General features: G+C 39.6%; 1 protein-coding gene and 1 pseudogene across 3 annotated transcripts in view; one reads left to right on the plus strand and one right to left on the minus strand.

Annotated features, from left to right (window-relative positions):
- The window catches only part of AP2B1 (adaptor related protein complex 2 subunit beta 1), a 134,245-nt gene that overhangs the window by 101,278 nt on the left and 9,207 nt on the right, over positions 1–23,760 (minus strand). For all 3 annotated transcript variants that reach the window (XM_003281364.4, XM_003281365.4, XM_003281366.4), the window contains exons 3-5: positions 20,935–21,040; positions 13,442–13,577; positions 10,879–11,124 (exon numbers count right to left, since the gene is read on the minus strand). In XM_003281364.4, coding sequence (XP_003281412.1) covers positions 10,879–11,124; positions 13,442–13,577; positions 20,935–21,040 — 488 coding nt within the window. The remainder of the gene's footprint in view (positions 1–10,878; positions 11,125–13,441; positions 13,578–20,934; positions 21,041–23,760) is intronic.
- LOC115834418 lies at positions 21,371–22,934 on the plus strand (annotated as a pseudogene).

Genomic DNA, 23,760 nt, shown 5'->3' on the forward strand with positions numbered 1-23,760 from the left:
TAATTATTATTATTTTTTTTTGGTAGAGACAGGGGTCTCACTATGTTGTCCAGGCTGGTCTCAAATTCCTAGCCTCATGCAGTCCTCCCATCTTGGCCTCCTAAGGTGCTGAGATTACAGGTGTGAGCCACCATAAGGTACCTGGCCTACAAATAGGGTTTCTTAAGAGAGCTTCCTCAGCACAAGTTGATTTATAAAAAGTCGGCATCTAGGTTACAAAGGGACACATCTACAGCATTAAAAAAATAAATCCTTTGCTGAGCACGGTAGTTCACGCCTGTAATCCCAGCACTTTGGGAGGCTGAAACAGGTGGATCACTTGAGGCCAGAAGCTTGGGATCAGCCTGGCCAACATGGTGAAACCCTGTCTCTAATTAAAATACCAAAAATTAGCCAGGCATGGTGGTGCATACCTGTAATCCCAGCTACTCGGGAGGCTGAGGCACGAGAATCACTTGAACATGGGAGGCAGAGGTTGCAGTAAGCCAAGATCACACCACTGCACTCTAGCCTGGACAACAGAACGAGACCCTGTCTCCAAAAAAATAAAAATAAAATAAAAAACTAAAAAAAATCCTTTATTCATCTTGCCTCCCAATTATGGTAAATTCTATTCTTGGGGAGACTGCAACTAAACATTCCCCACCCCTCACATCCCCTCAAAGAGCTAACCCAATTATGTATACTTTACAGATATAGATATTAAACACATATATATAAAAGCAGCATATGTAGATGTGTAAAATCATACTCAATCCTAGACAAATCTTTCTCTGCCGTAATTACAGATTTCGCTTCAATATGATATTTCCTTATGGACCTGTGGAGTCTGCTGATTTTTTTTTTTTTTTTTTAAATAGAAACAGGGTCTCGCTATGTTGCCCAGGCTGCTCTCAAACTCCTGGCCTCAGGCAATCTTCCTGCCTTGGCCTCCCAAAGTGCTAATATTACAGGTGTGAACCACCATACCCAGCCTGAATTTTTAACGATAAGCAATTTGTATTTTTACTTACATTATACTAATAGAATGAGTTTTACAGAGATAAAAGACTGGAATAGCTAAAATGTATTGAACACTTACTTTGTGCTATTAATCCTCATAACAACTCTGAAGCAGCTGCTACTAAAAGCCACCTATTACAGATAACAAAACTGACTTAGAGAAGTTCAGTGACTTGCTTAGGGTCAACACAGCCAGAAGAAAGGGATTCCTGCTTGAATCTGAACTCAAGGTCTGCATCTGATTCCAGTGTCTGAGTACTAATACTTGGTCTCCAGCATTTTTAGAGCTTCCAAGACTTGTGAACTTCAACTAAGGGAAGGGAAAGAGGATTCAGAGTAGGGGAGGATAATATAATCCAAAAATTATTTCCAGCAAAGGTGACATGCAGATTTATATACAAGGAGAAAAATGTATTCTTCTTACTTTATATATTTCAGAGATAATCATATCCTGACAGTACTTAAAGAGGCAAAGATTTACTACCTAGCTATAAAATATGATTTATGATCTATACCTGTCTTATATGCAGCAGTTGCGGATAATAAATTTGACCTCATTTTGTTAAAGAAGGAGTGAGCTGGTACAGTAGGTATGGTTAGAATAAAAATGTCCCTGTAAAAAAAAGGACTCTCAAGGGAAATCTAGATATAAACTGGGAGTGGAATATCACACACATAAGCTCACTTATGAGGAATCTCTCACCCATTTCCCTGTCCCTTAAAATGATTTTCACCCTGCACTCTAATTTCACTCATTTTCATGGCCTTGGAGCCTAAGAAACTTACCATTTTCCAGTTCAGTGACTTCTTCCTGTTAAGTAAATTACTATTTACAGGACTTTGATTTCCAGCAATGACCTTCAACGTCACATACTATGAACAGATTTATGCTTCAGTTTTTCTGCTCAATTTACAATTATTTTGGCTGGTATCCCTGAAGACTTGAATAAAGTGAAAGCAGTAGAGTAACTGACGAAAACTATTATGAGGAAATACACAAGTAGTTTACATATTTTTATTCTAAATTAGCAATGGTTTAGAATATTGCTATCTCCTTTACAGAATGACCTCAAATGACATGTGAGGCACAGGACAACATATTTGTTCTGAGAGTTTCAGTCATTATTATCTCCTCAAGGAGACAATGACTGCAGTATCGGTCAAACAAGTAAAACTTAGGGCTTATACTTTAATCCAAAACACTGTCTAGAATGCTAACTGTTAATATGCCTGCTACATTACAATCTAGAATATTCCATTTTTTCCCCATCTTCTTCCTTAGAATGAGAGGTAAAACTACCTAGTGAGCCAACACATCTCATTATGAAAAGAAAGTCTGATTACATGGTAACAAGGTTTACAAAAAATAAAATTCGTTACTTAAGTGGTTTAAGATATGATTTAACAAAATTCAAGTACTCTCAAAGCCAAAACACAAATAAATATTGATAAACAAATAAAAGGCATGCCCCTAACCATCACAGTTATTTGGACCATAGTCCCTAAAATTCATTAAAGCAAGCTGCAACTTGAACAAAATAAAACACTTATTATCACACCACTTATGATCTCCCCATTTCTGAGAGTAAAGTATTCCCCAGCCAAATTACAGCCTTGAGGTCATCTTAAAGTGACAAATGAGCCTTAATCTACTGGTAAACCACCAAAACAACACACAACAGATCCAGTTTTCAGGAAGTTGCTGTTGAGAACCACGTTAAACGTACACCCTTGAATAATTACCTTGTAAAAGTAGTAAGTGTACTCTTAGTAGATTTAGCTTCATTTGTGGGTAAATTGCCCTCAGAGCTTTAAAAAATTTAATCGTTAAAATTCTTCAACCTAAAAGTTTTAATCTTAACCTTAAAATTTTAATCTTATAAAATTAAAAAGTAAATTTTGCCACTGAAATACTAACCCTTCTAAAATTATTAATATCCGGCACTACAATCACTGTACAATATAGAATATATGTTTCTGCTGGGCATGGTGGCTCACGCCTGTAATCCCAGCACTTTGGGAGGCTGAGGCAGGCACATCACTTGAGGTCAGGAATTCAAGACCAGCCTGGCCAACATGGTGAAACCCTGTCTCTACTAAAAATACAAAACTTAGCCAGGCATGATGGCATGTGCCTGTGCTCTCAGCTACTCAGAAGGCTGAAGTGGGAGAATTATTTGAGCCCAGGAGATGGAGGTTGCAGTGAGCCGAGATTGTGCCACTGTACTCCAGCCTGCGCGACAGAGCGAGACTTTGTCTCTTAAAATAAAAAAAAAAAAAAGTGTTGTTATTATTATTAGGGGCTTACTCCATATGAGGACCAGTATTAAGTGCTTTGCAAGCCCTCTGTCCTTTAATGTTCATAACAATCCTACGATAGTAGCACTATTTGTAATCTCCACTTTGTAGATGAGGATACTAAAATTTAGAGACACCACAAGTTTAAGGAATAGCAGAACTAGGATACAAACCCAAGTCTATTTTGGTTCTAGAGCCTGAGTTTCAACCACTATGCTATGGTGACTGGATAAAAAATGCCACTTCATGGTTGTAAAGCACTTTTCTGTTTTTGAGCTACCTTCAAACAGAGTAGACTGATGCATTACAAAAGGAAGTGACTAAACGCAATTCGGTATTCCGGACTGAATCCTGGAATAGCAAAAGGACATTAGTGTTGAAACTGGTGAAATTCTACTTTGGTTAATAGTAACATCCCAATGCTAATTTCCTAGTTTTGGCAAATGTACCATGGTTACATAAGATGTTAACATCAGGTGAAACTGACTGAAGGGTATATGAAAACTTTCTGTACTGTCTTTGTAACTTTTCTATAAATTTAAAATTGTTCCTCTAAAAAATGAGGTATTTTGGCCGGATGCAGTGGCTCACGCCTGTAATCCCAGCACTTTGGGAGGCTGAGACAGGCGGATCATGAGGTCACAAGATCGAGACCATTCTGGCTATCACGGTGAAACTCCCCCCCGTCTCTACTAAAAATACAAAAAAAATTAGCTGGGTGTAGTGGCAGGCACCTGTAGTCCCAGCTACTCGGGAGTCTGAGGCAGGAGAATGGCGTGAACCCAGGAGGTGGAGCTTGCAGTGAGCCAAGATCGCACCACTGCACTCCAGCCTGGGCGACCGAGCGAGACCCCGTCTCCAAAAAAAAAAAAAAAAGGTATTTTTTTAAAACCTAAGTTCATAATAATATAAAACGATGAAATTATTTTTAAAAAGTGACACAGAAAATGATTTCCACAAAGCACATTACAAAAGGAAAACAAAAAGTGTTTGCTTTCTCTATAAGCAGAGACAGAAATACACTCAGACCAACTGGCGGGAAATTCAAGAGCTGGGAAGTTGGCCTCATTATCAAAGCAGCCCCCAATGATTCCACTTACCCAAACTTCAATCCTGCAGAAATTAACAGCAGCTCCTTTTTTTAATATGAAACACAATTTGGGGAACTCAGATACAGACTGATTATATTACCTTCAATGTTACTCTTATCAAGTGCTCACCACATACTGACATTCTCATACGTGCCTAAAATTCTACCAGCTCTAACCTCTTCATGGACATTTGATATGAAAAGTATTATACATTTTAAATTTATGTATAATATTTTAATTTTGTAATTGTTACTTACTAATATATATTTAAGGATAACAACAATCCTATAATTAACGTACTAAATTATGTGAAGTCCTTAAGTTTTTCTATGCATTCTGGGCCTACCTTTAATAGACAGTTTAACATAGCCTATATGAATACCAAATATATTCTGATGAAAATCTTCCTTGAGCTTAGAAAGAGATCTAGACAGATGGCATTTTTCAATATTTTATCATCTTAGGTTGACATCAAATCACCACACAAGTAAACTTCCTAATGCCTAAATGAAGATTACAACAACCGGAAGGTGAATAATGTTAGGCTACTTCCTCAAGAATAGCTGCAGTTTATTAAGCATTTACCATATATCGGGCAAAGTTTAAAATTTTAAATACATTATTCTTTCATCTTCAAAATAATTCACTAAAATAGGCATTATTACCTCAGTTTTACATATAAGACAACTGAAGCTCATTTTAAATAACTTGTTCAAAGCCACATTTCTAGTAAGCAGCCAAGCCAGGACTCAAACAGCAGCCACTCTGGCTCTAAAGCCTCAATGCTATTTCCATAATCCAGGGTTTCACAACCTTGGCATTACTGACATTTACTGCTGGATAATTCTTTGTTGTGGGGGGACTGTCCTGTACACTGAAGGATGTTGAAAACATCCCTGGACTCTACCCAATATATGCCCCTAGCACTCCTCCCATCAGGTTTGACAACCAAAAAAATGTTACTAGACATTGCCAAATGTCCCTGGAGAGTAGAATCACTCCTGGTTGAGAACCACCACCATAATCCCATACTGTGTCTATGTGCTGGCTAGCACATAGTCAAAATACATACTGCTTTCTGAGAAGAAAAATGTTATTTTTCATAAAATGGTTTTCAAGCAAAAGTTCAAATTAAAAGAAGCTGGAAGTTTAACTATAACTTTTGTTAAGATTATATTTGGCCTGAATTGAGGCTATTCTGAGAGCATGCTGCTTGTGCAGAACACTTAACAAATGAGAAATTTTTTTTTTGTTTTTACTAATTCAACAGTTTGTAATTTTGCAGAGGACAGAACAATGAAGCATAGGTATTCTCATGGGCAGCTGTGAGAGTGATAGACGGTCTGGAAGATGAAGATCAAAGGGGCTAGGCAGTAAGCCAAAGGGACTTAGGAGGACTGAACCCAGAAAGACAAAAAGCAGGCCAGGCATGGTGGCTCACGCCTACAATCTCAATACTTTGAGAGGCTGAGGCAGGAGGCCTGCTTTAAGCTAGGAGATTGAGACCAACCTGGGCAACAAAACAAGACCCATCTCTACAAAAAATAAAATAAAATAAATTAGCTGGGCATGGTAGCATATGCCTGTAGTTCCAGTTGCTCAAGAAGACTGTTTGAGCCCAGGAGTTTGAGGCTGCACTGAGCTATGATCAAGCCATTGCACACCAGCCTGGGCGACAGAGCAAGACCAGGTCTCTCAAAAAATAAAAAATAAGTTTTTAAAATAAATAAAAACAAAAAGCAAAGCACATGTGGTGGGGCTGTCAAGAGCATCTCTGGAGTTGCAAATTTTAATATACGTAAGTTAACTGAAGTTGTAATACCCCTAAATGCCTCTGGGAGCAAAAAAGAAAACCATAGTAAGGAAGCTAGAGAATACTATCATTCAAAAGTGCGTATCTCAATAAAACAAGTCACATACCAAAAAGACACACATTTTCTTGCAAATATATACTTGTGACATTTGTAAAAAAAACCACAAAAGCTATTTCCCTATAGCTCTAAAATGTTTCCTTATTCTGGATGGAGGTTTACCTTCAAAATAATGAACTAATAAGGTCCACATCTGACGACAAGTTTAACTCTAATTCCCTTGGAACAGATAGTCTGAACAAATATTAAAGGAATCAGAACCTTTTAAATTAATATTGTAGCAATAATGTTAACCTCTGCCTAATACCTACTTCATAATTACAGTAGTAGCCACCACTTATGAGCTCCCATAAGCCAAGCACTTTACAGGGCGCTTTTCATGCAAAAGCTCAATGAATAATCCAAACAACTCTCTAAGATAGTAGCCTTCATCTTCCAGGAAAGGAAACAGACTTGGGTAAGTTAAACAACATGAACATAAAGCTAGGACTTAATAGAGTGAGATTTTTTTACTTCTAAATTCATCCTTTCTCTCTTAACTTTTCATCAAAAGTTAGTTTCAACTAAACTATAAATGGTAAAACAACTGCAGGAAAATAAGACGTATGTGATTCTCCCCAAAAGACAGGAAACAAAACTACAGTAAAGCTTTGTTACCTGCAGCAAGGCACAGTGTCACTAGGAACCACACTCGAGGTCAACATAACACCAAGAATTTTCAGCTCTCGATCAACATTTATCTCTCATATTAGAAGATTTCAAAGTCATTTCTGCAGATACTCTAGTGCTTTCAAATCTAGGATGCCCTTCTGAAGTGAGCTACAAGAAAACTACTAAGGCACAACCACCTGGAAGCATTAATTCTTTTCTAAGAGAATCTAATACGTGCTGGTGCAGTGCTGCCACCATGTGGAGCAGCCTCTGAAAAAGTGGAACAAAATCACTCCTCAAGAGCAGTAAAATAAGGACTCATATCCATCACTGGAATAAAAGGATTGAGATTTCTTTTTTTTTTGTCTCTTTCCTTTTTTTTTTTTTCTTTTTTGAGACTTCTATAATGAAGCAGTGCTCAGATAACTCAGTCTTTATGTATTCAAAAATGTAAACACTTTGAGAAAATGAAGCAGTTCTGAATGTGTGTGTGTTTGCGCACATACACATTTAAATTCTTTTTCTTTTTTTTGAGACGGAGTTTTGTTCGTCACCCAGGCTGGAGTGCAAAGGCATGAGATCTCAGCTCACTGCAACCTCCGCCTCCTGGGTTCAAGCGATTCTCCTGCCTCAGCCTCCCAAGTAGCTGGGATTATAGGCATGCACCACCAGGCCCAGCTAATTTTGTATTTTTAGTAGAGATGGGGTTTCGCTATGTTGGTCAGGCTGGTTGTGAACTCCTGACCTCAGGTGATCCACCCTCCTCAGCCTCTCAAACTGCTGGGATGACAGTAATGAGCCACCACACCTGGCCTAAATTCTATGGTATACATTCATCCATGAGGGTAGTAACCAGCAATGGAGTTTGGGACTCAGAACTAGGTTGGGATCCTAGCTACATCACTACTAGCTGCACGACTTTAGGAAGAGTTCTTCAGTCTGAGTAAACATTTCTTGACCTGTAACATGGAATAACCTCTGCTTCAAGGACAGATGTGAGAACTAAGTGAAACATTATAAGTAAAAGTCTCTACCACTGTGCATGGCATAGAAGGCACTTAAATTTGAGTGTTCTAATGACAGTTGTAATACTCTAAGGTAATAAGTAGGGAATACAGTTGAGATGAAAAGCATAAATTCAAAATCAAAAATAGGTATGTATCTATGGTGTTGGCTACCTCTTAAGCCCAAACTTTTCAGTTCTTCACTAAAATAAGAATGAAGAGCTCAAAAAATGATTTTAATATGGGTATGTGTAACAAGGCCAGGACAAGAGTAAGGCAAGTGAGGCACTCCAGGCACAAAACTAAGGAGGCACTCTGTTCTCAGGCTTGTGAGGTACAGAGTTGGCACCTGCGAATGAGTGTCTTCTTAAATTTTACACTCCAGGCACCTCTTTAGGCTAAGTCAAACAATATCAGAAAAGTTCTGCTACTGAGTTCTGACAGAAGAGCAAAGATTTTCTATTTAGAGAGCAGTTGGTCCAATAATTTGCTATCTAATGCTGATACCCTGCTCTAGGAAAATCTATAAATAAAGAGACAACAAAACATGAGGTATTCCTGAAACTGTTTCTCAAAAATCTACCAAGTAGCTTTACATTTTCTCTAAAAGTCTCCTCAAAAATATTTACGAAAATCTCCCCAAGTCATGTTTTGATTTGTTGTAGGAAAAACAGGTTAAAAATTAAGAACATTATACAGTTTACTGTAATATTATGATATACTAAATTCAAATAGAGACCTATTCATGTGTTGCCTGCTTAAATTTTATATAGCTAGGGGATGGGGAAAGAAAATAAGTAAAACAAGATTGGCATGTATTGATGACTAGTGAATCTAGTGATGATAAATGAATTCATTTTATTTATTGTATTCATTTATTTGTCCTAATTTTGAATGTTTGAAGATTCCCACAATAAAAAACACAAATACATAAATAGCATACATATGCCACTTGATCTTACGGGCTAGATGAAAACTAGTTCTCTCTGCCGGGCGCGGTGGCTCACGCTTGTAATCCCAACACTTTGGGAGGCCGAGGCGGGCGAATCACAAGGTCAGGAGATCGAGACCATGATGAAACCCCGTCTCTACTAAAAATACAAAAAAAAAAAAATTAGCCGGGTGGTGGCGGGCGCCTATAGTCCCAGCTACTCGGAGAGGCTGAGGCAGGAGAATGGCATGAACCTGGGAGGCGGAGCTTACAGTGAGCCGAGATTGCGCCACTGCACTCCAGCCTGGGCAACAGAGCAAGACTCTGTCTCAAAAAAAAAAAAAAAAAAAAGAAAAAAAAGAAAACTAGCTCTCCCCTCTGCAATGTAAACTTTGAATAAATCGGACAAACTAAGCTTGTTCCAGAATCATTTTATTCCTCTCGGTTTATCTGGATAAAGATCTCCAAATGTGCTACTTGAGCGTGTGTGCACACGCACGCACGCACACACACACATAAATGACTTTACTGCTAAACATCCCTTAGGCCTTATCCCTGACCATCTAACCGTATAGGTTCTACATTAAAGAATTTACATTAGCATAGAGATGCTGCCTCAAACTGGAGTCGCCTGTAAGTTAGAACTCATTTTCCCTTTGAGCCATTCCATATTCTTAGCACCACTGAATATTTAATAAGTTTCCACGGGGTACATGATATTCTGCCCACCTGGTTGATGGTTGCAGCACAAACACTTTTCATCACAAAAAATATAAAAAATAAGGCCGGGTGCGGTGGCTCACGCATGAAATCCCAGCACTTTGGGAGGCCGTGTCAGGTGGATCAAGAGGTCAGGAGATCAAGACCATCCTGGCTAACATGGTGAAACCCCGTCTCTAATAAAAAATACAAAAAATTAGCCAGGCGTGGCGGCAGGCGCCTGTAGTCCCAGCTACTCAAAAGGCTGAGGCAGGAGAATGGCATGAACCTGGAAGGCGGAGCTTGCAGTGAGCTGAGATCACGCCACTGCACTCCAGCCTGGGCGACTCTGTCTCAAAAAAAAAAAATTAGCTGGATGTGGTGGCATGTGCCTGCAGTCCTAGCTACTCAGGAGGCTGAGGTGGAAGGAGTACTTGAACCCAGGAGTTCAAAGTTACAGTGAGCTATGACTGCACCACTGCACTCCAGCTTGGCCACAGAGCAAGATCCTGTCTGTAAAAAATAAATAAATAAATAGATAAATAATTTTTAAAAGGGAATATTCAAAGGTTATCCACTGATTAACTCTTAGTATTATGCACCTTTCAGTAAACACTGCATTAGACCAAAAAGGTAGCACTTTAAAGAAAGTGGCTATTTTCTTCCAACTTCTTGGCAACAGTATTTAATGACCCATCCAATATATTCAATTAGTACCCAATTCAAACGAGCTTTAGTTACTACTGGAGTCAAACATATCACTTGGGACTTGACCTCCTTCATTATATAAGCAAAGTTTAAAATGCCAATAAGGAAAGGATCCCAAAACTTTAAGGTGTTAAGCTACGTTCTGGCTGCTAAACACTTAGAACATAACCAAGTTGGCTAAAAATAATCTTGTCCTAGAAATTCCCCTATAGAGAAATGCATGATAATAATTAGGTAATAAAGATCATTTTCATTCAGTTTCTAGTCCCACACCACCAGAAAATACCACAAATATTGAGCTGAAGAAAATAATCTTAAATATATATAAATTTAAGGCCAAACCTCCTGAAGAAAATGATGAAAGTGTTCATCATGGGCAATATGGGCAAATATGAGCATAAGTACAATACAAAGATTTGCTTTAAGATCCCTGCATTTTAGTACTTGGTTCTCACCTCAAAACACCTAGGATATGAAATATACAATCTATGAGACACACAAAGTTGTGTTTCCCATAGCTACCCCATAACCCAGTATTCCAAAGACAAGGTTCATATTAAACACGCTTTAACAAGGGACTCATTTTAAATACTGCTCTCTTTATAAAAGCAGAAGCTTATTACCATTGGATTTGAATCTGCTATGAGATCCCGTAGAGAATCCAGAAATCCCTGATCTTCCACCATTTGGGCATTGATATCATGGAGTTTTGCCACGCAGACTGCTGCTGTTTTCCGAACATAGGGATCCTCATCCTTCAAGCACTTGCGGAGCGGCTCACAGAGATACTCTGTAATTTTGTCTACCCGGATGCACCCCATGGTTCTGACTGCCAAGGCTCGAATCAAAGGATTAGGATCTTCACAGTCCTGCAGAAAACAATCACGGACAACTGTAAGTATACATGGTGGCTAAAAGTAAACAGTCCAGTTTATGTAAGCTGCAAAAGAATTACCTCATTAATTTAAGCTTCCAGATACATTCTGCATGAGCTCCAATCTTCCATGCTATTCCTTTCCTAAGTACAAATCTTAGCTGCCCTATTTAAGAGTTTAGGTGAAGAAGTCATTTAACTGTTTTAAATACAAAATGAGAAACAGCTCAGCAGGATTCATTCCAGTGCCAGGCAGAGGCTTAGGGAGTTGGTGCCATCCTACAGCCATTAGGATCTACCCTAAAAACAGGAAAAGCTTTTGGGCTTGTATTCCGGCACAGGAAAAAAAAAAAAGAGGAACTGGAAAGACCGTGCCCTACTCCACAGTGAGTTCCTAGGCATCAAATAGAGAGAAAAGAGAGCTAGATTTCTGTGGCCTGCAGCCAAGAAAACAAAGGGAAGCACAGGAGCTGGTCTGGGCTTGAAATAAGTACCTGGAGTTAAGCAGCAGAGAGGGCCCTCTGAGCTCTTGACTAACATACATTCTCTTTTACTAGCAAGTGCTTCCAAATATAGTAAATAGAATACGGAGAAAGAACACTCTTTTAAACTGCCTTACACTAAAAAATGTCTTTAAGTCCATGTAAATCTATGCACAACTCTAACTTCCAAAAAATGTAAACTGAATTCTTCCCAATGATATATTCCATCTATGAACCACCAGTCACGGAGAACAAACTGTTATGTTCTGACTCTATAATGTAGCTAAACACAGGAAAAGAACAAAAAGTTCATGAGAAAGAAGAAAGCATATTGCTTATTTTTCAAAACATTTTAAATAGAAGCTAATTTTAGAAATGCTGTCTGGTTTTTTTAATGTACACTAAGTTCCAAACAGAGAAAAAACAACTATTAAAAAAAATTAGGCTGGACACGGTGGCTCACGCCTGTATCCCAGCACTTTGAGAGGCCAAGGCGGGTGGATCACCTGAGGTCAGGAGTTCAAGACCAGCCTGGCCAATATGGTGAAACCCCATCTCTACTAAAAATACAAAATTAGCCAGGTGTGGTGGCACATGCCTGTAATCCCAGCTACTCGGGAGGATGAGGCAGGAGAATCACTTGAGCACGGGAGGCAGAGGTTGTGGTGAGCTAAGATTGCACCATTGCACTCCAGCCTGGGCAACCAGAGTGAAATTCTGTCACACACACACACACACACACACACACACACACACACACACACACAAAAGGGAATAATCCCGTTATTATTTTCTTTAAATCTATGATAGGAAAGATTTGACTGGATATACAATAATAAGAAAATTTTTTGTCCATTTTTAAAGACATGATGATATTGTGGTTACGTTTAAATAAAAGATCTTATCTTGACAAATATAAGGACAAAACTATTTAATATACGATGTTTAGGATTTCTTTAAAATTATCCAGCAGGAGAGGGGGTTGGAGGTCAGAAAATACATATGAGGATTATAAACAAGAGTGGTTATGTGTCGGTAACTGTTAAAACTGCAAGATGGATATTTAGGAATTTATTATACTAGTCCTTTTTCTTGAATATGTTTAAAATTTTCCATTAAAAAAAATTAATCAGGCTGGGAGTGGTGGCTTGTGTCTGTAACCCCAGCACTTTGTGAGGCTGAGGTGGGTGGATCACTTGAAGTTAGGAGTACGAGATCAGCCTGACCAACATGGTGAAACCCTGTCTCTACTAAAAATACAAAAATAAGCTGGGCATGGTGACGGTCACCTGTAATCTCAGCTACTTAGGAGACTGAGGCAGGAGAATCACTTGAACCTGGGAGGCAGAGGTTGCAGTGAGCCAAGATCGTGCCACTGCACTCCAGCCTTGGTGACAGAGTGAGACTCTGTATCAAAAAAAAAAAAAAAAAAATTAATCAAATGATGTAAGACGTATTAAACAAAAGTAGAAACTCCGGCAGTCTCCACGACTGCTGACTCATAAGCATAATTTCTGCAAAGATAAAATAGGTAAAGCCCCCAGTTACTGATAGTACAATGATATGCCTACCTTTGTCAGCCTCAGAAGGTAAAACAGTGAGGTTTCACCAGGTTTTCTTCTACCCATCTGGCAAGGATGCACCAAGCCCCACTAACAGAAAGCTCAGTACATGGTTTGAATTTCCCTAGATGACACACACTGGTATACAGAATGCTTAAAACATGAACATTCCTAGTCATTGCCAACACTTCCCTACACTCCTTCCTTGTGAACAAAGGTTACTTATTTGCAATTCAGACTCTGTTATTGAGGCCTTGGGAAAAGTTACCTTCACAAAGCTGTTTACAGCCATGATGGCCATGTCTGGCTGACTCTTGGCATAGTTCATCAAGTAGAGATACACAAGCTTCTTTAGTTCCAGATTGTCAGTCTGCATACAGTTCACTACATCTGGAAAGAGAGAACTGAGAAGAGAGGGTGAAAGAGAAAATGAAAGTAAGCAGGTGTTGGTGCCAAGCTGTTGGACAGAACATGAATAGCCTTAACTAACAGAGTGATTTGATACAAGAACAAACGTCCCCACAGTGGTAACTGTCACAGAAATGAATTATTAAAGAAACTGGCGGGGCACGGTGGCTCACGCCTATAATCCCAGCACTCTGGGAGGCCAAGGCAGGCGGACCACCTGAGGTCAGGAGTTTGAGACTAGCCTGACCACCATGGAGAAACCCCGTCTCTACTAAAAATACAAAAAATTAGCCAGGCATGGTGGTGCATGCCTGTAATCCCAGCTACTCAGGAGGCTGAGACAGGAGAATCGCTTGAATCTGGGAGGCAGAGGTTGCGGTGAGCTGAGTTCACGCCACTGCACTCCAGCCTGGGCAATAAGAGCGAGACTCCTGCATCTCAAAAAAAAAAAAAGAGAAAAGAAAAGAAAAGAAACTAGGCAGACATGGTGGCTCATGTATGTAATCCCAGAACTTTGGGAGGCTGGGGTGTAAGGATCACTTGAGACCAGGTGTTCAAGGCCAGCCTGGACAACATGGCGAGATCCTCTCTACAAAAATTATTTTTAAAAAATTAGGTGTGGTGGTGCACACCTGTAGTCTTAGCTACTCAGGAGGCTGAAGCAGGAGGTCGAGACTGCAGTGAGCCATGATCACATCATTGCACTCTAGCCTGGATGACAGAGTGAGACCTTGTCCCCATCCAAAAAAAAACAAGAAAAAAATTGTAGTGCTGTTCTCAACAAGGTCTCTATATATAGTTTTAGAAAAAGCTTTTTATTATGAAAAATGTTAATCCCAGTGCTGGGATTACATGCATGCCACTGTGCCCAGCTTCATCTATAATATTTTAATGTATATCTTAAGAATCCTTCTTTTTCTTTTTGAGACAGAGTCTCACTCTGTCGCCCAGGCTGGAGTTCAGTGGCACAATCTTTGCTTCCTGCAACCACCGCCTCCCTGGTTCAAGCAATTCTAATGTGTCAGCCTCCTGAGTAACTGAGATTACAGGAGTGTGCCACCACTCCTGGCTAATTTTTATATTTTTAGTAGAGATGGGGTTTCACCACGTTAGCCAGGCTAGTCCCGAACTCCTGACCTCAGGTGATCCACCTGCCTTAGCCTCCCAAAGTGCTGGGATTACAGACGTGAGCCACCATGCCCAGGCAAGTGTCTTTTTTTTTTTCCCACTATCTTTATCACATCCAAAAAAAAAAAACAAAAACAAAAACAAAAAAGCCAGGCCCAGTGGCTCACATCTGAAATCCAAGCACTTTGGGAGGCCGTGGTGGGAGGACTGCTAGAGCCTAGGAATGTGAGACCAGCCTGGGCAACATAGTGAGACTTCATCTCTATAAATAATTTTAAAAATTAGCCAGGCATGGTGGTGTGCGCCTGTGGTCCCAGCTACTCAGGAAGCTGAGGTGGGAGGATCACTTGAGCCTGGGATGCGGAGGCTGCAGTGAGCCACGAACATGCCACTGCACTCCAGCCTGAGAAACAGAGAGAGACCCCATCTCAAAAATAAAAATAAAAACTAAAATAAAAAATAATTATTATTATTTTAAAATATTTATTTTATGTACAAAAAGGTAACATGGTTTCTCTCATTGGGTGGGTGCCTTAGATAATCCATTCATGGAAGATCACTTAGTCCAACTTAATGAAATCTATATCCTTCACGTGTGATGGAAACACTGGTGGCATATAATGAGGCCGAATTTCCAGATCAGACTGTGCCCAGTTTCAGCAGACACAATAGCAAGAACCCTGGCTGACTTTTTGCGGGTGGCTCCAGTAGAGCTGCTGGTGAATCATCTTGCTTTCAGGAGTGCGACAGGGCAAAAGGAACAATAATTCTTCATATCAATCTACTACAGTTTCAAAGCACTTCAGTTACACTTTTTAATGTTCATATTCTTCCATTCTTGACCACTGGGAACTTAGCTCCTGAATCCTTGTGATATGACCTGGTATTTTCCACACTTTCCTTTATGACAAGATGCTCCATCCAGGCTCATTTTGTACATTTCTAATTTCAGACCTAGAATCAGTCATCCTCCAAGATGTCCTGATTCCCTTTTAGTGAAATTATTTTTTTAACATTACATATTCAGACAAATGAAAATTTGAGAGTAATCAAATATAAAAGGAGTTTATACCTTTCCTAAGTTCTAGTTATTTCATGATTTACCATTCTCCTATAAGCCACAGGAAATAAATTTAAAGGAGCACCATTAGCTTGGAAGGGTTGAGCTTGTCAGATTCTAAAGTGTAAGCTGTATCTTTAAAACATAGGATAACTATAACTTTATGGGAACTTAGCAATTAATCTTCCCCACAATGCTTTATCAAAGTACCTTATAAATTTTTAACACTGCTAAACATCTTGCTACTAGCATAGAAGAAAGAAAAAACAAATGTAGGTATATTTCCACAAGGAAAGTAAGGGGAAAAAAGGGAATGAAATAGCTGCTCACATGGTATATACACATGGTCCTATATACAGAAAAGGGTACAGAAGTAGAAATTATTCACAGAAAGGAAGCTGGACTCAGGTCAAAGAATCCACCATATCGCCAGTGAACCAGTAACTTCTGTCCTAGAAAGCAAACTATTGGTTTCACTTGTATGCATGGTACCTACAGTAGTTTCATGCACATGTAGGTATTTAGTAAATCCTCTCCAAAAATGTATTTTCTATTTCCTAGACTAGATCATGCACAAAACGATAACCAGTAAATGTTAAACATTAACCAGTAATAAATTTAAGATCCTAAATAGTTTAATTCTAGCAATCTACACGAGGTCAAGAAGACTTAATAGCCAAAGATCAAGCAAGAAGTAAAAAGTGTTAAGTGCCAACCTATAAACTAGAAACCTGAACTTTCCAATATGGTGGCCCCTAGTCACATGTGACTACTAAACACAATGTGGCGAGTGTGAACTGAGATGTGATGTAAATGTAAAACACACACTGGATTTTGAAGACTTAGTATGAAAAATATAATGTAAAATATCTCATTAATAATTTTTATGTTGATTACATGCTGAAAGGATATTTTAGATATACTGGGTCAAATAAAATGTATTACTAAAATTAATTCATCTGTTTCTTTTCATTTTTTCAAAAAGGCTATTAGAAAATTTAAAATTACATATGTGGTTCACACTGTATTTCTACTGGACAGTGCTGCACTTGAGGTTACTTGCAGGGAAGGCTGAAATATCACAATCTACAAATAGCTAATCTCCATTTTATTTCTTTGCACTATCTTTCTAGGCACAGCTCATATTTCATCTCCAAGAAGGTTCTTCAACTATTCCTGTTAACCTGTATCTCTCTTTGGTAGAACTCGTATTGCCTTTAAAATATACACTTTAGTGCCTAATTACGTAAATATATTTTATTTTTCCCTATTTTTTCAAGTTTTGGGTCTCATCAACTAGACAGTAAAAGTCATGAAGGCAAACAGACATCCACTAGCCTTTTGTTTGAATAATGATAAGTGGTATAGTGCTAAGTACATAATAAATTATCAGCAACAGCAAGCATACAAAAAAAAAAAATCAAGAGTTTTAACTTTTCTGCAGGATACAGAAATAAGCTTGGCAAAAACCACAACAGCCCCTGTAGAGTTATGACAATTTTTCAGGAGTTTGAGACCAGCCCGACCAACATGGAGAAACCCCATCTCTACTAAAAATACAAAATTAGCCGGGCGTGGTGGCGCATGCCTGTAATCCCAGCTACTCAGAAGACAGAGGCAGGATAATCGCTTGAACCCAGGAGGCGGAGCTTGCAGTGGGCCAAGATCACACCATTGCACCTCAGCCTGGGCAACAAAAGCAAACCTCCGTCTCAAAAAAGAGTTATGACAATTTTTACCAATTCGTTTGTACTGATGCTTTCAATCCAGATTTATTATTTGGCAAAAACAGCCCTTCAGTGACTAGACAGATCACAGATAGGCAACTACCGCCTGTGGGTTAAATCTAGCCCAATGCTGGATTTTTGTACAATCCATGAGCTAAAAGTGGTTTTTACAGATGAACTAAGTGTTTATCTATATGAGTCTTGGCTGGGCATGGTGGCTCATGCCTGTAATCCCAACACTTCGGGAGGCCAAGGCAGGCAGATCACTTAGCGTCAGCCAGCAGTGATGGCAGGCGCATATACAGTACCAGCTACTCAGGAGGCTGAGGCAGGAGAATCCCTTGAACCCGGGAGGCAGAGGCTGCAGTGGGCCGAGATTGCGCCACTGCACTCCAGCCTCAGCGATGGAGCAAGACTCCATCTCAAAACAATAAATAAATAAAACAAATCTGATGATGAAAAATACTAGGAATCCTAATTAAGCAAAATGTTATCATCCCCCAAAAAGAATCCCACTTAATAGTAGACCCGTGGTACAAAACATTATACTTAACTATTATTTTATTTTGAATATCCTCAATAAAAAATTTGTGGAAATTTGTCTTCTCTCTTGTTACATAAGTACCTACCTAACAAACTCAATTTTGCCTCTTTGCCTGCTAAGCAAAGAGTACTTACTATGGCAGCCTGATGTACTTACTATTTTGTCCTTTACAAAAAAGTTTGCCAACTCCTTAGATAGATGGTCACAGGACAGCAATTTAAAAACCAATGTGCTTTATGTGCTAACAAACAAAAGAAAAATAACAAAAATTCACCTCAGAAGAGCAGCACCTGGAGCAAGAGAAGATACAGAGTCATTTCCTACGCTGCCATTTCTATCTGGGCTCCCCGTCTGGTTAGGGAAGCAGCCCTCACCTTTTTGGTCTCGGGATCCCTTCACACTCTTAAAAATTATCGAGATCCCAAAGAGTTTTTGTTCATGTGGGTTATATACCTATTGATATGTTACCATGTCAGGAATTAAAACTGAGAAATTTTTAAAAAATTAATCCATTAAAATAAGAATAAACCCATTTCATAACATTTTAAAGGTAAAATGTACTGTTTTTAAATTAATGAGATGGTGACACTGCTTTTTTTTTGCAACTCTCTGTAATATCTACTTTAAATAAAAACAGCTGGATTCTCATATGTTCCTGCATTCAACCTTTTGTAGAATGTTGTTTTGAAATATAAGAAGAAAATCCAGCTTCATACATGTATATAACTTGGAAAAGGAAATAATATTTTAATAGCTTTTTCATATAACTAGATATTCCTTATTTTCTTTTTTTTTTTTTTTTGTTATAACTAGAAATTCTTGATGTTACACTAAAACTAGACAGCCCGGGTACAGTGGCTCATGCCTATAATCCCAGCAGTTTTGTGAGGCCAAGGCAGGTAAATCATTTGAGGTCAGGAGTTCGAGACCAGCCTGGCCAACATGGTGAAACCCCGTCTCTACTAAAAATACAAAAATTAGCCAGGTGGTAGTGGTGCACGCCTGTAATCCCAGCTACTTGGGAGGCTGAGGCAGGAGAATCGCTTGAGCCTGGGAGGCGAAGGTTGCAGTGAGCCGAGATAACATCACTATACTCCAGTCTGGGTGACAGAGTAAGACCCTGTCTCAAAAAAAAATAATAAAAAATAAATAAAACTAGACAAATGGTGGTTTTCCTCTTTCTGAGTCCACACATTGTAGTTTCTTAAAAGTTAGTTGCAATATAGAATCTGAAACCATATCAATAAACTTTTTGTACTTGATTGTATTAAAATCCATTTGTTTACATTCTATTTTGTTTTTTTGCTTTTTGTTTTTTGAGACAGTCTTACTCTGTTGCCCAGGCTGGAGTGCAGTGGCGCAATCTTGGCTTACTGCAACCTCTGCCTCCTGTGTTCAAGCGATTCTACTGCCTCAGCCTCTAGAGTAGCTGGGATTACAGGCACATGCCACCATGCCTGGCTAATTTTTTTGGTTTTTTTTTTAGTAGAGACAGAGTTTCACCATGTTGGCCAGCCTGGTCTCGAACTCCTGACCTCAAGTGATCCGTCTGCCTAGGCCTCCCAAAATACTGGGATCACAACCGTGAGCCACCGCGCCTGACCTCCACACTTTATTTTGAATAGATCTTTTATCCATGCATACTTTTGTGATATACATATGCTCTGGTCATTTGGAAAAATATTGGTTCACTGAGCTATGCTGACACATTTCATTGTAAAACAGCAAATAATCACAATCATTAATTTCACCACCAATCTCCTCAGAAAAGTCTTTAAGCATTAGGAAGCTGTCAAGCTTATGATGGGAGATACAGGTTTTCCAAAACTCTAATTTTTTACTTTAAAACCTGAAATGTATCTATTGTCAATTTTTTTCCCTTGAAGTGACAGGTTCACTTTGTCCATTTTTGATAAAATATCTCCCAAATACCAAAGTCTGATTAAATATAATTTGTCAATCATTCTTTCACATAAAAATGGTGTTTGCAAATCAAACAACTGCACAAGGGCTTTTTCTCAAGTCGACCACTGCACTGCTATGCAGCAGAAGAGATTTACGGGTAATTCCTATTTCATCAAACACAATATTAAAAAGGTTCAAGTTTTAATAAAACAAATTTTTACTGCTCATGAAGGACATTCCAAAGTGAAACTGCTCTTTTTTAGCACATGGTGGTAAGGAATACAATGACTATCATCATGGTTGGCACCACTGCCTTCATTCACGCTGAGGCACCAGCAGTTTTACCCACCACTGCTTTGCACCATCACTGTAAACATCCAAATAGTGAAAAAGGCAAGTAATATCTAAGTATTACTATGAAAGCAGCTTTGACCTCATGGAGCCCCTGAAAGGGTCTTAGGATAATCCTTAGGGGTCTGCATATAATCCTTACTTATTTCCAAATGGTCTTAATTACAGAAATAAAAAATAAGACTACATGGATTTGGTTAACATTGATTTTCATCTTGAATTCAGCAACTGAATGTATAGTTGTAAAGTTGAGGGCAGTGGCTTGAGCCAATTAAAGATCATGTGAACTTATGCTTCTCAGTGCATTATCATCTTCTAAAACTACCTCAGCAAAAAGATTTGTAACTGTGCCAGCTCTCAGGAGGTGTTAAGCTAGATCTGAATGCAATGAAATCAAACTCGTTTCACTGTTCTAATACAAACACACATACACACACCCCAAAACAAACAAACAAAAAAAACCCCACTTAAGTAGAGCATTAACACAAAGGCAACTGCACTTCCTGATGATGTTTTTAGTGGGACAACCCATTCTTAGAGGTTCTATGATTATGATAGTTTTAAAGGAAAAGCATTAAAGGCCATAAGATGGGGTATGGACCTCTAAAGTGATCAATGGCAAGGGTGATTACTCTTACCTAACATCCTTCCCCACGGTCATAGCAGCAATCACTTTCTTCACAGCCTCCTTTCTCTTTTCTTTCTTTTCATTGTTGAGTTCAGCTTTTAGTTCAAATATTTCTCCTGCAAGAAATGAGAGCAAACTGGTGAGGTCCCAGGACCATAGATTTAGAGCAGAATACTGCACTATGTAATAACCAATACCAGGATAGCACGGCAGCAACTAAAATAAGATTTTAAAATTACAGAATATATAAAATTCAAAGTCCTACAATATTACCTGACTCACTGATAAGGAAGCCATCAGTAAGTTTTAAAAGCCTTTTAAATTATGGCCAGAGAGGAAGGTGCAATCCAGATCTTCAAGAACCACAGGAGTGGGAAAAAGCAAATCTCATTATATTTAGCTACAGTGGGGAGAGAACAGTATATGAAGGATGATCTTCCACCGAAATGTTAAAGTCTAGAGAAGAACATAAATGTAGGTAGGGAGCAGGCACACATTATCTCATTTACCCACACTCGGCTTTACAGATTAAGAAATGAGGCTCAAAGTTCACAGAGTGAGTGACAAAGTTGGGCTTAGCACTGTGTCTCCCGACTCTTGAATTCAAAGGTTCTCAGCCCTGGCCACACACTAATATTACCTGAGAAATACTAAATATAACAAAGTACAGGCTCCACTCTGGGCCAAATAAATCATAATGTCAAAGAGAACTCATATTTATACCTTTAAGAGCTCCACCAAGTGACTCTAACGCACACCCAATGTTGAGAATCACTATTTTAATCAGTACTTTAATAAATCAGTGGGCTTTAAGGCCCTTCCTATTTCATCAAACAAGAATAATCTTGAAACCAAGAATGGTACACAATGGAGTCATTTCCAAAGGTACAATCTTCAATGACTGCTTAGGCTCTGCACTGTAAAGTGTCAGGGACTGTAACCACTATTTTAAGGCCTGGTCTCCAGGCTCACCTATCTGCAAGAAGCTGGAACCAAAATAAAAAAGTAACAACCCTAATATTGTTTAAAAGAAACGGAAAAAAAAACTAAGTCCATGAAAAAGAGGTTGACTACTCCCACCTCAACTTTCCATCTACATCCTCTAGCTCATCTACCATATTGCCTCAAAAGACTTTCCTCCACCTTCAAAACTGTTCCTGTCGTTCCTTTCAACCAGATCTCATTTACCAGCATAGAAACAGTGGGGACAGTCTCCGCTTCCGGAGGTCGCTACTGCCGCCTCAGTGGCCCCCGAGCAGGGGCGCCAAGGGGTCCTTCTACCCCGGCCACGGCCCCCCCGCAACGGGGCTTCGCCGCCACCTGTGTCTGAGCTGGACCGTGCGGGCGCCAGGCTCCTCCGAAAGGCGCACGAGACAGCTTTCTTCTCCTGGTTCCGCAATGGCCTACTGGCATCGGGCATCGGGGTTATCTCCTTCATGCAGAGTGACATGGATCGCGAAGCAGCATATGGCTTCTTCCTGCTGGGCGGCCTGTGTGTGGTATGGGGCAGCGCCTCTGTTAAGCGGTGGGCCTGGCAGCGCTGCGGGGGCCCATGCAGCTGACGCTAGGGGGAGCAGCTGCGGGCGCTGTACTCGCCGCCAGCCCGCTCTAGGTGTGCGCGGTAGGCTTCCACATGGGGCAGCTGGAGCTGGACGTGGAGCTGGTGCTCCAGGACGACGGGGCGGCCTCCGCGGAAGGCCCTAATGAGGCAGGCCGGCCGCCACCCGAGTGAGCGACATGGCCGCGGGGCCTGGCAGGCGCTGGATGACGGCGCCCGAGGACTGGGACATTAAAACCTGACCGCCTCTCCTCCAAAAAAAAAGAAAGAAAGAAACAGTAGGGACAGAACACTACGCGATTTGCCTGAAACCCTTATGTGGAAAGGATGAAATTAGTAAGACACAGAAGTAGAGCATTTTTTCGTTTCAATATCCATGGCCAATAAGGCAAAAAAATTGTTCCAAAATTTCTATTTAATCAACAGCTACAAAAGTAGCATAGCAAGAAAAGCTGGGCCCTTTAAAGAGTCATTCTTCATAGGACTCTTCACCATGTCCCATCCTGCCAAATCCAGCTCTTAGAGTTCCTCTCATTCACTTCTGGGAACAGTAAAGGACAAACGGCAGGGTTTCGGAAAGTCTGAATTGTGAACGGCAGCAGGTGTTATAGAATCAAAGCAAGATGTAACAGAAATTATTCCAATTCCAAAAGCATAAATTTAAAGAATATGTTACAGTGGCAGTTCTGGTGGGTGTTGCAGGAAGTACAGGGAACACAATCTATCAATTTTTTTTTTAAGTATGATGTTTATTAGCAGTGATTCAATCTGCAGTCTCAAACTTTTACAAACGCCTGAATTAAAAAAAGGTCACCAGGACCCTTTCCAAGAGTAGGTTTGAAGAGTTAGGAGAGTTTTAAAATTATAACTATTTAATTGTAATTATATCCCTTTATATAATTATAGACATTTTGTTCATCGAAGCACACAAAATGCTAACAGAAGAAGAAATAAACATATTTCCAAAAGAAAATTAGAAAAAGCTGAGAATGAATGACAAGTGGCTAATGGCTTTTGTGAGGTGTAAGTAATAAAAATAAGGAGGAAAAAGTTGGGTAGGACCAAAGAGGGGTACTAAAAGAGGCAAAGTCATATATTCTACAACTTTATGAAATTCCTATCTTTCCTCCCTCCTCCTCCCCCCAGTCAAACCTACCAAGCACTGTTAGCAGCTAGCAGTAGTTCTCAATCATGGCTGCACATTAAAATAATCTGGGGAGCTTTCTTTTTAATTTTTTTTCTTTTGAGACAGGGTCTCTCTCTGTTGCCCAGGCCGGC

Source organism: Nomascus leucogenys, unplaced genomic scaffold, assembly GCF_006542625.1.
Source record: "Nomascus leucogenys isolate Asia unplaced genomic scaffold, Asia_NLE_v1 Super-Scaffold_391, whole genome shotgun sequence".
Lineage (NCBI taxonomy): Eukaryota > Metazoa > Chordata > Mammalia > Primates > Hylobatidae > Nomascus > Nomascus leucogenys.